At 46.7% G+C, this 17579-nt stretch overlaps 1 protein-coding gene across 1 annotated transcript in view; it reads right to left on the bottom strand.

Annotated features, from left to right (window-relative positions):
* Positions 1-17579, bottom strand: part of LOC120930571 (mucin-3B-like) — a 64689-nt gene that overhangs the window by 24876 nt on the left and 22234 nt on the right. Inside the window, exons 3-4 of the mRNA XM_040341746.1 lie at positions 16066-16158; positions 14599-14697 (exon numbers count right to left, since the gene is read on the bottom strand). Coding sequence (XP_040197680.1) covers positions 14599-14697; positions 16066-16158 — 192 coding nt within the window. The remainder of the gene's footprint in view (positions 1-14598; positions 14698-16065; positions 16159-17579) is intronic.

The raw sequence follows: 17579 nt of genomic DNA, 5'->3' as shown, positions 1-17579 counted from the left end.
CAAGAAGTCTGCACAAAGATACAAGTCACATTTTGGGCGTTCCCTGAAAGTCAATCCCATTCACATTGCTTTTCACTGTGGACACAGACAAACAACTATTTCTTCTAAATAACTAAGAGTAGGAATCTGCAACAAAGGGGCAGATTCAGGTACCGCTGCGCACTTCTTACGGAGGCGCAGCGTCCCGTTTTTGCCCTGCGCCCCCGCAAATTATTTGCGCTACGCTTCATTCACGGAGCAGTAGCCACGTAATTTGCGTGGGCGCTCCTCAAAAATGCCCGGCGTAAGGGCGCGTAATTTAAATGATCCCGTAGGGGGCGTGGATCATTTAAATTAGGCGCGTTCCCGCGCCGAACGTAGTGCGCATGCTCCGTCGGGAAACTTTCCCGACGTGCATTGCGGCAAATGACGTCGCAAGGACGTCATTTGCTTCAAAGTGAACGTGAATGGCGTCCAGCGCCATTCACGATTCACTTACGCAAACGACGTTAAATTTTAAATTTGCGACGCGGGAACGACGGGTATACATAGCATTGGCTGCCCCTGCTAATAGCAGGGGCAGCCTTACGCAAAAACCGACGTACGCAAACGACGTAAACTGCGTACGCAGGGCTCGCATAGGGTTGTGAATCGGCGTTAGTATGCAATTTGCATACTATACGCTGACCACAACGGGAACGCCACCTAGCGGCCTGCGTAAGAATGCAGCCTAAGATATGACGGCATAAGGAGCCTTATGCCAGTCATTTCTTAGACTGCAGTCGGCGTAACGAGGTTCCTGAATCAGGAGCATTCGTAACGCCGGCGCAAGTAAGCAATTGCGCTGCGCAACTATGGTTACGCAGACGCAATTGCTACCTGAATCTGGGCCAAAGTTTGTAAAAATCCTTGCAATGTACATTGAATGTTTTTTTTTTTCCTCAACAAAAGTGGAGTTAATCTTTAGGCTATACAGCTGTCTTATAGGGGCCATACGTGGAACAATTTAATAACCAATTGAACTGCTGATCAATTTACTGTCCAGGAGAAAAATATGATCAGAAAATCAAAAAAGATTGTTCAAGGGGCCACACACTTAAAGGAACACTAAAGGTTCGTTTTTTATTAGATCAATTGATTGCTGTAAGCTAGAGCATTTAAATATCACTTGCCTCGTTTTTCCTTTTGACCTCCAAAATACAGTAATCCAGGTTTGAAAATGCAATTTCCTGTCACTCCTCTTCTTGCTTTCCACCAGCACCTGAGCCGTTTTGCATGGTGGAAAGCAGAATGTGCTCACCCCCTCCCTATGACTACAGCCCTGTGTGAAGATGCTCTCTTATCCCTCACAGGCATGGAGGCTAAGCCTAATGGGAACTGTAGTTCCCATTAGGCCGTAATGTAGCAAGAATGAATGCGCACCGCAAACCAGGAAATCAGTAGGAATTACGATTCAGGAGTGACAGACGTGAATAAAACAGCTCGATTTCAACAGGTATCAAACTAGTTATAATGCAAAACATTACTTTTTACTTTATCAGCTACTGTCAGGGCCAGATTCACGTAGCCGCACAGCGGCGTAACTTATCCCCTTTACGTTACACCGCCGCAAGTTTTCAGCGTAAGTGCTTGTTTCACAAAGCACTTGCGTGTAAACTTGCGGCGGCGTAGCGTAAAGCCGTCCGGTGCAACCCCTCCTAATTCAAATGGGGCGTGTACCATTTAAATTAGGCGCGCTCCCGCGCCGAACGTTCTGCGCATGCTCCGTTCGGAAATTTCCTGCCGTGCTTTGCGTGAAATTACGGCGCCCCGACGTGTTTTTTGAACGGCGACGTGCGTAACGTACTTTCGTATTCCCGGACGTCTTACGCAAAAAAAAAAAAAAATTTGATTTGACGCGGGAACGACGGCCATACTTTAACATGGATGGTGTCATTTTACACCATCTAAATAGCACTCTTAACTTTACGAGGCGAAAAACCAACGTAAGAGAATGCGACGAACGCGCGTACCTTCGTGGATCACCGTAAACAGCTAATTTGCATACCCGACGCTGGAAAACGACGCAAACTCCACCCAGCGGCCGCCGGAGAATTACACCTACGACCGAAGGCGTACGCCTGTCGGATCTTAGCCAAAAGCCAATTTTTTTTTTTTTTTAATTACAAATAAAGATACGACGCTGCAAATTTGAAAGTACGCCGGAGTATCAGCAGATACTCCGGCGTACTTTTTCTGTGAATCTGGCCCTCAGACTTTAATTTAAGAGGAAAATATTTTTGTCTTTACAACCCCTTTAATGATCATAATAATCTGGCTACTTTCCAATGATCAGAGTTTCCCGCCAAGACCAAGCAGAATAATTTCTCTGAAATCAATTGATTTTGCACAAAATGAATCGATGGCAAAGTACAAACTCTATTTAGAAAAAAAAATGTCTCAAGCATTCACACAGCCATCTCAATTAATCCTTGTATTTTGCCGTGTAGGTTTATTTCCTATGATCATCAGCTCCATCTAGTGGCAATAATGTGGTATTTTCCTGACTGAGGAACTTCAGAAAAATACCATTTTATGGGCACTTGTTAGAGCTGATGATCATAGGTAATAAACATATTTACAATGCTTCTATATCCAGGATATAATGGGTGTTTTTTGGGTGGGACTTTTGGATGTAAAGCCACTCTCATCCGTTCTAAACTACTGCCATAGTGCTGATCTATAAGGATATAGATGCCTCCTGCATGTATCCTTACCTGTCACATGTCTCCCCTCTGTCTGGTATAAGAACTGAAAAACTGCAGATTCTGTGGGTGGATCTGTTGTCTGGAGCTAGGTGGGTGGAGTCGTTATGTCAGTAGACTCCCCGCCCTCCTCTACACTCCCCTTGTCAACATGCATTTTTTCCTATGTATTCCTTACACTAAATTCTGCTATGATCACTAACATCCAGTCCAAATCCAGAAAAGTAATCACATAACTTCAGAAAAGGAGTGGGGGGTGGTACCGTATTTATCGCGGTATAACGCGCTCCCGCGTATACCGCGCACCCCTAATGTTGCCCCGAATCCTGTGGAAAAAAAGTTTTTTTTGTACTTACAGTTTTGGTGTCTTGCGCGCCGTCCATCGGCGGCCTCGTCGGGTCCGGCGTCCGTCTGCGGCTTCGGGTGTCCTCTTCGTTGGGTCCGGCGTCCGTCTGCGGCTTCGGGTGTCCTCGTCGTCGGGTCCGGCATCCTTCTGCGGCGTCCTCACGTCCTCCCCGCTCGTTTCCCGCGCCGAGTTTGAATACTGCGCCGACATATACAGAGCGCAGTACACTCGTGTATTGTCGGGCAGGCTCGGCAACTCTTGCACTGATGTCCTGTATGTCCAGGACGTGAGCGCGGAAGGAGCCGAGACTGCCCGACTATACCCGAGTGTACTGCGCTCGGTATATGTCGGCGCAGTATTCAAACTCGTCGCGGGAAAGCGGGTATCGGCGTATACCGCGCACCCACGATTTTGCCCTGATTTTCAGGGCAAAAAAGTGTGCGGTATACGCCGATAAATACGGTAATTAAAAAAATAATGCCTCCAGTCTAGTGCATGAGATATGTAAATAATCTGTCACTCACAGCAAGGGGGCGGAACGGACTAAGGTTTTTCTCTGCAAGTTCGTTTTTTTTTTTTTTTTTTTAATATTCTTTATTTATGTCTATTTCAAGGACAAAGTACATCTATCAATACAATTATAGGTTCCATTGTATTTCAAAACATGGTACATTTCTCATCCCATTGCATTCTTTAAATCTATTTTTAACTGTCCATATATTCTTCTATATATCCTACTACGGAAAAGAGAACATCATATTATACCTCTCTTTCTTCTAGTTATCCTTGTCTTTTATTTCTATCTACCTCTTTTAACATTTTTAGAATCCCACCCTCATCCCCTCCCAGCAAAAAACAAACAAAAAAAAAAACCCACTACGTTATAGTCTCCACCCTACCTCATACTCTCCTCCCTCCCATTCCCCTGCCCCCATAGGGGTCCATGATTGTTGCTCTCCTCTATTTTTCTAATTTCTCAGGGGGACCTATTCCCCAACTGTGTTTCCCAATAATCTCTTCCCTACTTCTGATTGAACAAATATGTTCCCTATTGCCCAAGTTTTATTATATTGCTCTTTTCTGTTTTGTGCCGTTAGTACCAGGTCCTCTAAAACCCCCACGTTTCTCACCCTGTTGAGCCATTCAGCGATTGTTGGAGGGCAAGAGCTTTTCCATATTTTCGCTATACATGCTTTAGCCTCGTTGACCATATGGCATATTATTGAGTTTTTATATGCCTGTATAGGTAGTTTTTTTTTTTTTTAAAACAATTTTATTAAGAATTTAACACGACATACAATCGTTTCCAGTACTGGGTGCAACCAGTGACACAATACAAAGGAACCAGAGTAAGTACATACAGGCAAGAGCAGATTGATTGAGTCCAGCGTCAAAACAGTACAGAAATAGTACAAAAAACAAAACAGTTTGTAACAGCATGTAAGTGATTGTTCGGGCAACATTGATACACCTCGGGTAGAAGAGCATATTAAGCTATCAAGGTGGTGTCGAACCTATCTAGGGCCCTCCCTCACCGCCCACCCCAGAGGGAGCTATCTGTGGACGAGGCGAGGCCCCAGTGTACGAGGCACCAGCATCGTGAGGTGGAGAGTAGTCGGGGGGGGGGGGAAGAGAGAGAGAGGGAAAGAAAGAAAAAAAAACAAAACAAAACATCCATACCCGGGGGGGGGGGGGGGGGGGGAATATCAGAGGGGAGAAGTTGAGACCAGCTGTGTATGGGTCAGCGAAATCACTGCCCAGAGGGCTTGGTCATGGACGCAGCCGCGGGGAGAGTCGAGTCCACCAAGGCGCAAGATTCCTTGTAGTGGATCCAACATGCCCATGTTTCTCGAAACTTATCATGATGGATTAGTTGTTCCATGTCTTCAGTTCTATTCACCCTGAGGTGCCAGTCCTGCAACGTAGGGGCAGAGGAAGACTTCCACTTCAAGGGGACACATTGTGTGGCGGCGTTAACAAGATGCAATATTAGTGACTTGCGGTAATGTTTCCGAGGTACAACTGTATGGTGCAATAAGTACTGTGCTGGGGAAAATTCTATGAAGTATGTAGTGATCTTAACGATACAATCGTGGACTTCCTTCCAAAATGGCACTATCAAGGGGCATTCCCACCAAATGTGGAGGAGGGAGCCAGTGGCCCCACCACAGCGCCAACATTCAGCAGGAACTGCGGGGAAGATCTTATGTAGCTTTTCCGGGGTACGATACCACCGGGTACACAATTTGTATCTATTCTCCTGGGCTGTCACATTAACGGATCCTTTGTGGGCGTGCTCCCATATGTGGTCCCAGTCTTCGTCTGACAAGTCAAGAGATAGGTCTGAGTTCCAGGACGCTCGGAAACGGTCAGTGGGCGGCACCGTAGACAGCAGCAAGGCGTATAGCGCAGAGATCAGATGGCGTTGTGGCCGGTCCGCCGCACAAATACGTTCTATCGGGGCTAAGTCCCGGGACCATAGCGAGGGTGTCCGGGTCTCACCTAAAAAGTGTCTGATTTGGAGAAACTTAAAGAACGGTATATTCAAATGTGGGAGTGTGGTCGCCATTTCGGTCTGGGTGAGCAAGGTTCCGTTTCGAAAGAATTGGTTAGCCCGCGCTCGTGTGGGGTCTAGTGGCACTGTGGAGTCGCTAGCGGCAATGCTAGGTGGGAAGTCTGGATTAAGAACCAAGGGGGTCATTGGTCCAGGTGATGGGGTCAGTCCGGTTTTACGGCATATTGTCCTAAAGTTCAGGAGTGTGGGTCCTATCAGGGGGTGATCTAGGCATGGTTTAGGGGCCGATCGGGCTTCAATCCACGGGAGATGAGCTATGGGAAACGAAAGGAATTCGTTTTCCACCGCCACCAAATCCTTGTTACTGGCATGGAGGTGCCAGTCCACCACCCTGGCCAATTGACAGGCCTTGTGATACAGAGTAATGTCCGGTAGGCCCAGGCCTCCCTTTAGTTTTGGCAGTATCAGTTTGTCCCAACTTAATCTAGGGGGGCCGTCGGACCAGAGGAAGGCCCTGCAGCACCGCTTGATAGCGGTAAAAAAGGACTGCGGTATTTTAATCGGTATCGCTTGCAGCAGATACAGTATCCTGGGCAGGACATTCATCTTCAGCACGGCGGCTCTCCCAAACCAAGAGAGATGACCCTTGGTCCAACCCTGCAAGTCCTCCTTGATGGCCTGTAGAGCAGGTAAAAAATTAAGGGTGTATAGATCCCTTAAATCGGGGGGTATTTTGATACCCAGGTAAGTAATACCGCGTGTCTCCCATCTAAATGGGAAGGATTGCTTGCAGTGCGAGACCAACGAGTCCGGGAGGGACACATTTAAAGCTAGAGACTTGTCGAAGTTTATTTGGAGGTTAGAGAGAAGTTTGAACTTCTGGAAGTCGAGCAACAGATTGGGGATTGTCGTGATGGGGTCGGATAGGAATAAAAGAACATCATCTGCGTAGGCAGCTACCTTGCAACTTTTACCGCGCACCTCAATGCCCTTAATCGTTGGGTTATCACGCAGTCTACGCAGTAACGGTTCCATCGTGAGCACAAAAATTATTGGGGATAAGGGGCACCCCTGTCGCGTTCCATTTGTGAGGGAGAAGGCGTTTGACAGCCGGCCGTTAACTCTGACACGCGCAGTCGGGACGGAGTACAGTGCCATAATCATCTGAGTAAGGCGAGGCGGAAGACCCAGTCTTCCAAGCACTGCCTCCATGTAGTCCCATGCCACTCTGTCAAACGCCTTCTCCGCGTCCAGGGAGAGAAGAAACCCCCTCCCCTTGGAAGACGTTAACCAGTGATGTATATTGAGCGCCTTTATGGTGTTGTCCCTGGCTTCCCTCCCAGGGACAAAACCCACCTGGTCCAAAGAGATGATGTTAGGGAGGAGTGGTAGCAAGCGATTCGCTAGGATTTTGGCGTAGAGTTTCACGTCGACATTGAGCAGTGAGATTGGTCGGTAGCTCGATACCAGTGATGCGTCTTTACCCGGTTTGGGAATTAGGGAGATGTGGGCAGTCAGTAAGTCTTTAGCTTGATGAGTGGAGGTCGGAAGGGCATTAAAGACCGTCAGAAAGTGTGGCAGAAGTACGTCGGCAAAAGTCTTGTAGTAGCAAACCGGTAGGCCATCCGCGCCAGGGCTTTTCCCGGCTTTCATTTGTTTTAGGGCTCCCTGGGCTTCCTCCATAGTAATGGGGGCGTCCAAATGCGACCAGTCGTTCAGTGGGTCGATGACAGGGCCATACTCCGTTAGGAATTGGTCAATAAGCGTACGACGGTTTTCCGCGAGAGTAGGAGTCGGTTGTGTGGGTAAGTTGTAAAGTTTAGAGAAGTATTGCATAAATTGGGCCGCAATGTCATCCGAGTTCGTGACTGGGGTCCCTGACGCAGACGATATAGAGTGTATTCTGTGCGCTGCTCTTTTTTTCTGGAGAGCTGCCGCTAAAAGTTTTCCTGCCTTGTTCCCGAACTGATAGAAGAGTTTATTAGTGAGGGCATATCTACGTTTCAGGGACTTCTGGAGTTCCTCCAGGAGTTCCTCCCGGGCAGCAATCAATTCTGTGTGCGTGCTTGCAGCTAGCGTGCGCTTGTGAGCGCGTTCAAGTCGTGTGATTCGTTCTGTCAATGCTGTCACGTGTGCTTTCCGTAATTTGTTGCGTTTGGCGAGTAATGAGATAAAGACCCCCCGGATCACGCATTTATGCGCGGCCCAGATTACTGTCTGCGACGAGTCACCCTCCCCATTTTCCCTGAAATATTGTGTTAGGGCCTCTGAAACCTGCCTGGAGTTGTCCGGATCAAGCAGCAGGGAGTCGTCCAGTCTCCAGATCCCGGATCTGGCGTGACAGGAAGGGATCGTCAACGTTATTGAGATCGGGTGATGGTCCGACACCAACATGGGCCCAATCGTAGCGGAGGCGAGGGAGGTGAGATCGTTCTGCGAGAGAAAAAAGTAGTCTAACCGTGAGTACTTATTGTGCAGTGAAGAAAAATATGTATAATCCTTGATCGTCGGGTGAAGCGTGCGCCAGGTATCGTGTAACGTGAGGGTCGCCAGTTGTGTTTTTATTGCCCGTAGAGCCCTATAGGTCAGGCAGGAAGAACCGTTAGATGTGTCTAGAGTAGGTGTCAGAGGCACATTAAAGTCGCCCCCCACTACCAGTGTGCCAGATTGGAAGGAAGTCAGCTGGTAACACATAGAGCGGAAAAATGAGACCTGTTGCGAGTTTGGGGCATAAATATTCGCAATCGTGTATGGTAGGTCATGCAGTGTACCTTTAATGAAAAGAAATCTGCCCTGCGGGTCACGTTGAACGTCCGTGACTAGCAGTGGACAATGTCTAGAGATTAGAATGGACACTCCTTTCGACTTTGCAGCGTCGTTTGAGGCATGGTAGACTATCGGGTAGTTGCGGTCTTGTAATTTAGGGATGCTATCGGACCTGAAGTGGGTCTCTTGGAGCAAAGCAATCTGTGGCCTTTCTTTCCTGAGCAAGTCCAATATTTGAGAGCGCTTTTCCGGGGTATTAAGCCCACGGGTATTTAGCGAGTATAGTTTAAGGTGTGTTAGGGGTTGTGCCCTCGTCGGATCCGACACGGGGCTAGGTCGGGAGCTTGGCATAGTATGTAACCTAATACGTGACAAAACACAAAAAAAAAAAAAAGGGGGGGGGGAGGGGTGGGGGATGAGGGTGAGATGCGACGAAGACCGGGGTCCTACCGGCCCGACCGGTAATGTAACCGATTGAGGAAAGGACTAAGTCCAGTCACTCACTATTTCAAGAACAAATCGGTGGGGTACAGAGTGTACCGTGCTCCCCCACTCCAACTGGAGTGGCAGAACTCCGGCCCACCTCCGTGTGGGGGTCAACCAAGGACTAGACAATAGATACAATCCAGTCAACGTAACCTAGGTGGCCTGTATAGGTAGTTGGGAGAGATGCAAAAAAACAAAACAAAAAAAACTCTGGATCATCCGGTACCAGCCATGCCGCCATTTTTTTAGTTATTTTTTGTACCTCTTGCCAATATTGCCTAATTTTAGGGCATGTCCAATATATATGAAATAAAGTTCCTCGATCTTTGTTGAATCTCCAGCACCGGTCCGAAGCTTCAGGAAAAAAACTTCCTATTTTTACTGGCATATAGTACCACCTAGTCAGTAGTTTATAGTTTGATTCCTGCGCTTTGGTGCATATTGATGTGTTTAAGGCTAAATATATCATCTTTTGAGACTGGGCTGGTGTGAAGATCTTATTAAGGTCCCTCCCCCACTTAATAATTGCTCGCATCTCATAATTCTCTATTGGAGCTATCAGCAGCGTATATTTCTTTGATATTATTCGATCGAGGGGTTCCTTCTCGTTACAGTAAGTTTCAAATTTAGTCAGTTCCCGTTTAAACCTATTTATTGGTCCCAGTGACTCCAGGAAGTGTCGCAATTGAACTGCCTGCCAATATTTTGTTTCAAATGGGCCCCTTGGTTGCATCAAGGCCGATATTGTGGGCCATGTTTCTGATATCAGAAAATGTGATACCTGACTATATACCCTCTCTCTGAGTTTCCGGAATGCTCCTACTTCCATCCCCGGTCCAAAACTTGGATTTCCCAGTACTGGGTATATTGGGAAGTAATTTGACGAGATTTTAAGGGTTTTGGCAGAGCTTTGCACTTATTGACAACGTTGGTCCTATAAAGGGATGTTTTTTAAGATGTTCCGGTAGATTTGCGTAGCACCAAGGTGCCCTACTCAGAGGTACCTGGCTCATCCCCTGCTCCAGTTCTATCCATAGTTTGAGATCTTTACGTCTATGCCAATCTATGACTCTTCCCAAGTGGACCGCTTGATGGTATTTAGCCACATCTGGGACTGCTAAGCCCCCATAACACTTGGGTAGAGTCATTTATTGGCCCAAATAAATTTAGTGAAAAGCGTATTTACTTGCCTGAAGTAGGCCCCCAGGATTCCTATTGGTATGGCTTAAAACAAATACAGAAATGTTGGCAATATATTAATTTTAATAGCATTGCAGCGGCCAAACCATGAGTGAAACGGTGATGATAACGGTACAGTCTCCTCCACTACACAGGGTCTACGGGCTTCCTCTCCGTGCTGAGCCACTGGGTGTCTCTGCTGTTCCTCCCCGTCAGCTGCTTGATCATGTGACTCCTCTGTTTGCAGCCTGGATAGCGCAGGCTCGTGTACGGGGAAAAAATATGTCAATCTCCGGCTGCGCTCCTGATTTTTTCAGCGCCCTCTCCTGTTTCTTCATCCCAGGTAGGCAGCTCCCCCAGGGCTACACTCAGGGAGGTATGCGGACTGCATCTCTAGCTGGATAATCAGGCGGCGTTGGGTCAGAGGGATGCGAGTGTGTTACTCCTCACTCCACCATACCAGAGCAGAGCCACTCCCCCCCACTCCTGCTCAAGTCCTTTTTATTTCACTGAACAATAAAAGAGGATTGCTCAGATCTGGATTAACTCTGTGTTGCAAGACTGGGCACAGATGATAGGAAATCTTATACTGTACATTACGACAGCAAAATAAATAAATACATTTTTTAGGTTTACATCCACTTTTTTAAAGAGGTTGTAAAGACAAAAATATTTTCCTCTTAAATTAAAGTCTGACAGTAGCTGATAAAGTAAAAAGTAATGTTTTGCATTATAACTAGTTTGATACCTGTTGAAATCAAGCTGTTTTATTCACTTCCATCACTTCTGAGGCCCCGTACACACGCCCGGTTTTCTCGGCAGAATTCAGCAAGAAACTCGATGGGAGACGTATTCTGCCGAGAAAACCGGTAGTGTGTACACTCTTCGCCGAGGAAACCGACGAGGATCTCGTCGGGCCAAAAAAAGAACATGTTCTCTATTTCCTCGTTAGTCAATGGGAAAAGTTGGCTCGCCGAGATCCTCGGCGGCTTCACAAGGAACTCGACGAGCAAAACGAAGTGTTTTGCTCGTCGAGTTTCTCGGACGTGTGTACGAGGCCTAAATCGTTATTCTCACTGACTTCCTGGTTTGCGTTGCGCATTCATTCTTGCTACATCACGGCCTAATGGGAACTACAGTTCCCATTAGGCTTAGCCTCCATGCCTGTGAGGGATAAGAGAGCATCTTCACGCAGGGTTGTAGTCATAGGGAGGGGGTGAGCACATTCTGCTTTCCACCATGCAAAACGGCTCAGATGCTGGTGGAAAGCAAGAAGAGGAGAGACAGGAAATGGCATTTTCAAAGCTGGATTACTGTATTTTGGAGGTCAAAAGGAAAAACAAGGTAAGTGATATTTAAATGCTCTAGCTTACAGCAATCAATTGATTTAATAAAAAAACGAACCTTTAGTGTTCCTTTAAGGCTCAAATAATAATAATATTTAAAAATCTTACATTTTTTTTATTCCACAAAAGAATAGTATACAAATCGCGTAAGAAATTTTCATATAACAAGATACCAAATCACAAAATACAATGTATATATTGTTTGCAAATTATACATGCAGAGAAAATATACATATTCAATGTGTTTTGGGGTCAATTAGCTTGTTTCTCAAAGATAACTCTGTAAGCAGTATGATGTGATCTATTTTAAAAATCACAACATATTAGGACGTTCAAAATGGTGCCACACATTAGGAAAGCAAAAAAAAAATCAATTAGTTGCCATCATTCCCATGAGAGAACTGATACCCCCCAACTCAAGTTGGACACAGGTGGGGTGGGTGGGGACTTTTTGCCTAGCAGGGCTGGCCAGGTAACACACTGAGACCACCAACATTTTTTGATAGACGAAAAAGTATCTATGGTAAAAAATAATAAACATATGGGCAGTATGCTGAAATTGAGATAATTGCTAAAAAAATATATATGCAGCAAATTTTTTAAGATGGTGAGGAGCATATTTTGCAGCATATTAGGGATGAGCTTGATGTTCGACTCGAACATTGAGTGTTTGCCCGTTCGCCAAACAGCGAATATTATGGGGCGTTCGTGGCAAATTTGAGCACCGTGGAACGCCCCATAATGCACTGCGAGATCGCAGTGCATTGATGTCTGATGATTGGCCAAAACATGCGCCTGACTTGCATGCTTTGGCCAATCACAGCACACTCTGCTGCGAGAGCCATAATTGGCCAAGGCAGTGTGTGACTGTGGACGGAGATAGATTGAGCTGTATTAGGCAGGCAGGTTAGTTAGTGGCAGTGTATTTAATATATATACTCTATATTTAGTGTAGACTAGATATTCCTTATAGACTATAAATTTAGTCAGTGCAGGCAGTGTAGTATATATATATATAAAACACAGTTTATTGTAGTGGTTAAGGGTCCCCCCAAAATTCATACTAGGCCCTTCAGGTCTTGTATGGATTTTAAGGGGAACATGCAAAAATGTAAAAAAAAAAAAAAAAGAATGGTGTGCCCTCCCCCAAAAGCCATATCAGACCCTTACCTGAGCAAGCAGCCATGGCAGGCCAGGAAATGGGGGGGGGGGGGGCATGCGAGCGCCCCCCTCCTGATCCATACCAGTCCACTTTCCCTCAACATCAAAGCACCTTGTCCCCATGTTTATGGGGACAAGGTCCTCATCCTCACAACCCTTGGTTGGGGGGTTCTGTGGGCGGGGGGCTTATCAGAATCTGGAAGCCCCCAGATCCCAGCCCCCCCTATGTGTATGGGTATGGGGTACAGCATTACGGTAGGGTGACCAGACATCCCCAGTTTCAGGGGACAGTCCCCTGATTGAGGACACTGTCCCCGGACAAAGTTTGTCCCCGGTTTTGTCCCCAGATTGGATTTAATAGGGGGCAGGGGCAATTTTAAAGACAGTCCATGCAGAATTAAAATAAAAAAAATTGAATTACACACCCCCGCTCGGCCGTGCCTACTAGCATAGGGGGGTTGTATTTTTATCATTATCTGTGCCCCTTTCTGATGATCATATCCTTGGCTCAAATCCTGGCCAGCCATCTGCCTATCTCCTTGCCTTCCCTGGCGGAGTGATCTTCCTCCGCTCCCCATCTAGTAGTAGCCGGGGTTTCGAAGAGTAAGATTTGATAGGCGACAGGCAGAGAGTCGCTGATTGCTGCCATTACTAGTAAAGAAAAAATATGTCCCCGGATTTCATTTAAAAAATCTGGTCACCTTACATTACGGCCTCTTCTGACCAGTGACCACCAGCATTGCGGCATTCAAAGCACTGTGCATTACAGGGCATCCCTCAGATTTGAGACCACCATCCAGCTCTGTGCAGCATTACAGGCCTCCTCTGACCACTGTTCAGAGCTCTGTACAGCATTACAGGCCTCCTGTTACACTGTTACAGGCCTCCTCCTCACACCACCGTCCAGAGCATTCTGCAGTATTACAGGCCTCTACAGACCACTGTCCAGAGCACTATGCAGCATTACAGGCCTCCTCAGACCACCGTCCAAGCATTGTGCATTACAGGCCTCCTCAGATAGGGTGACCAGACATCCCCAGTTTCGGGGGACAGTCCCCTGATTGAGGACACGGTCCCCGGACCAAGTCTGTCCCTGGTTTTGTCCCCAGATTGGATTTAATAGGGGGCAGGGGCAATTTCAAAGACAATCAGTGCAGAATTAAAAAAAAAAAAAATTGAATTACACACCCCCGCTCCGCCGTGCCTACTAGCATAGGGGGGTTGTATTTTTCCCATTATCTGTGCCCCTTTCCGATGATCATGTGCTGGTCGGAGCAGAGGGAATATTTCTTCGGTTTCGGGCGCATTCTTGGCTCCTCTCGCCCTCACGTCCTGGACAGTGTTCAAACTCGGTGCGGGAAAGCGGGGATCGAGCGGGGAGGACACCGCAGAAGGACGCCGGACCTGACGAAGAGGACACCCGAAGCCGCAGACGGACGCGCCGAGGCTGCCGATGGACGCCGCGCAAGACACCAAAACTGTAAGTACTAAAGTGTTTTTTTTTACAGGAATGCGGGTCCACTTTAGGGGTGCGCGCTATACGCCGGAGCGCGCAATACCACGATAAATACGATAAGTAAAAACTAATTTCGGGAGAAACTAAATAAATGTATTTTTCGGACGAAAACGAAATTCCAAAACAAAATATTTCAGTGTGCACTTATCTAGTCTTTGATATCCTGGGCTCACAAGAGTCAGCTGAAGAGAGCAGCTCCATCTAGTGGTTAAGAAAACTTTCTGCAAGAGACAGCGAGACAGCAAAGACACACGGTGCAGGGACCGCCCTGTCAGTTCCTCCGCTCTCCCCTATGGGGGGATCAGATGAACACGGACCGTAGACGGATGAAAAAATAGTATTTTCCTCCGTCTGCAGAATCGGAGCATAGCGGACCCGGATGAGATCGGGTGTCAGAGGACGTTCATCCGCTGACACCCGCTATCCCATAGGAATATGTCCGTATTTTATCCGTAAACAGATGGATGAAAAAATGGACATACGGTCCGCTAGTGTGAAAGGGCCCTTAAAATGTAGGTATACTGTATGTTAAATAATAAAATATTTATTTCCACACTTACCAACAGTTATAATTTCTTTTATGGCTTCACACAGTTTTCCTTCAAAATTGCTTGAACATTTACAGATGCCATTTTCATAGGTACCTCCATTCTGGCATGCTAGAGGAATAGGAGAAACAATACAGGCTTATTAAAGCGGTTGTAAACCGCATAAACTTTTTTCCCCCCCCCCCCAAACCTGCAATGCAAAAGGCATAATAGGCTAGTATGCACCGCATACTAGCCTATTATGAAATACTTACCTCGGAACGAGGTGTGTACCACTTACCTGGTCCACGCCGAGCAGGATGTCATCTTGCTCCGGCGTGTCTTCCGGGTATCGCCGCTCCAGCGCTGTGATTGGCTGGAGCGGCGATGACGTCACTCCCGCGCGTGCGCGCGGGAGATTTAAAATCGGCAGGGTCCGGCGATGCCGGTCCTTCAGCCGTGGAGTCCCCCCTGCGCATGCGCCGCCCGCATTGCGGGGGTAATATCTCCTAAACCGTGCAGGTTTAGGAGATATTCTCCTTACCTACAGTTAAGCCTTGTTGTAGGCTTACCTGTAGGTAAAAGTCCAAATAGTGGGTTTACAACCACTTTAAGGAGCAACCAAACAGATTTATTTGCCTTTGTTTTTAAATGTTGCCTATCATGAGAAAAAGTGTATAGTACAGTTAGTGTAGTATATATAATACAGTGCAGGATATATAGTGCAGTGTACAATATATAATATAGTGTATTGAAGTGGTTAAGTTGAACCCTATGACAGAATTAAGAAAACAACGACATGGGCCACCCTCCCCTGGTCCATATCAGACCCTTTGGGCATGCCGGGCAAACACCCGCTGAATGCCCTGCAAATTTGGGTGTTGGCCGAATGAGCAAATAGCATACCTGCCAACTGTCCCTGATTTCGAGGGACTGTCCCTGATTTGAAGCAATGTCCCTCTGTCCCTCATTCCTCCTCATTTGTCCCTCATTTTGGTCTGATCTATATACAGTAGTTGTATATAAAATGCACTTTTTATCTGTCAAAAAGTCTTTCAAAGTGATAAACCTTTCATCTGATTTCTAAATTGGTGCATTTGTAAATTCCAAAAGCCAATATAAAGGAATAGTAGTGGTAAAAAAAAAACACTTGTTTTTTGTACAATTCTCCTTTAAGGGGGCGTGGTAAGGGGTGTGTCCTATGCCTGCATACTTTTTCTCATAGGTGTCCTTCATTCCTATCTTAAAAAGTTGGGAGGCGTGAAATAGGTGATGTTCGGGGCGGACTTTTGCTCAGCCTGAACCGTTCGCCCCAACTCTAGCGACTACTTTTTACAGAATTCAAGGAAGGAAATGCGTGGGGATCTTTATAAAGTATGTTTAAAAGCTTCAAGACCATTCAGATTATTAAGAGTAGGCTGGAAATAATTGGGATTTAATGTAGAAATAAATAAATGATTTTAAATTTTGTCCAGAGATAAGTAACATTCAGACACTCACCAGGCGGAAATCTATTGTTCTCACAGTAAGTCCCGTAGAACATGTCTGGACAAATACACTTGATTCCATCATAGATACCTCCATTTTTGCAGTCTGTGGAAGAGAATTTAAAAGTCAGAAAAGGTAAATAAATGAACAATTATACCATTATTGAACTCCAGGAAAGGGGCTAAATATTATATATATACACACACATTTATCCCTTTCATCCCCCTCTACCCTTGAACTGGTTATTAAATCTCAGGAGGTTGGGCTCATTTTCCCGATTGATCACATGATTTGGAATCAGTCCTGTTGTCTTTCAATCAAAAGAGAGACTAGGAACTGCCACTGACAGTTTGGCTCATTGTGCTGGAGCTCGCAGTGAGCATGCTTTTATCACAGAAACCTGAACCACCATGAACACAATTGTGTGACATTAGGGTGTTGAAGTTAGGGTGACCACATGTTCTGAATTGCCCGGGACAGTCCTGCATTTTGCAGGTCTGTCCCTGGTCCCGGGCACCTCCATTCCAGTACAATACAGTGTCCTGGAATGAAACTGACACAGCCACCTCCCCCCGGCCGATCTGATGCCCCCAAAAAAGGCCGCCACATTGCCGCTTTACAGTACTTACAGTACAATACACAGTACTTGCCCTGGCTGGGAATGTCTTGAGATTCACAATCCCCACCCCCTGCTTTTGATTGAAATAAATAATAAATCCCTTGGGGTAGATCCACAGAGAATTGGGTCCGCGCAGCGTATCAGAGATACTCTACGCCGCCGTACCTTACCTGGCGGAATTTCGAATCCTCAACGATTTTGCGCCGTAAGTTACGGCGGCGTAGTGTATTTCTGGCGGCGGAATTCAAATCGGCGATCAGGGGGCGGGTTTCATTTAAATGAAATGCGTCCCTGTGCCGAATGAACTGCGCATGCGTCGTCCAGAAATTTCCCGCCGTGCATTGCGCTAAATGACGTCGCTAGGACGTCATTTTTTTTACTTAGACGTGAGTTACATCCATCCAGATTCACGGACGACTTACGCAAAAAAAAATTCAAATTTCGACGCAGGAACGACGGCCATACTTAACATGGCAAGTCTATCTATACGCCTCAAAATACCAGCTTTTACTATACGCCGGAAAAAGCCGACTAGAGACGACGTAAGAGAATGCATCGGCCGCGCGTACGTTCGTGGATCGTCGGAAATAGCTAATTTGCATACCCAACGCGGAAAACGACGAGAACGCCACCCAGCGTACGCCTGTCGGATCGGACCCAGATGCCGTCGTATCTTGGTTTGAGGATTTAAACTAAATATACAACGCGGGAAATTTGAAAGTACGCCGGCGTATCAGTAGATACGCCGGCGTACTTGCTCTGTGGATCTACCCCCGTGTGTCTAATCACTGCAGGGCAGTGTAGAGCCAGCGTTGGAACAAGGTAAAACGGGGGGGGGGGGGCGTGATCAGTGCTTCTGGGTAGAGCAAGCTCCCACCGGTTGTGTTGTGATTCGTTACAGCACAAG

This window comes from Rana temporaria, chromosome 3 (genome assembly GCF_905171775.1).
Source record: "Rana temporaria chromosome 3, aRanTem1.1, whole genome shotgun sequence".
NCBI lineage: Eukaryota > Metazoa > Chordata > Amphibia > Anura > Ranidae > Rana > Rana temporaria.
This window is presented reverse-complemented; position numbering and strand designations above follow the sequence as displayed.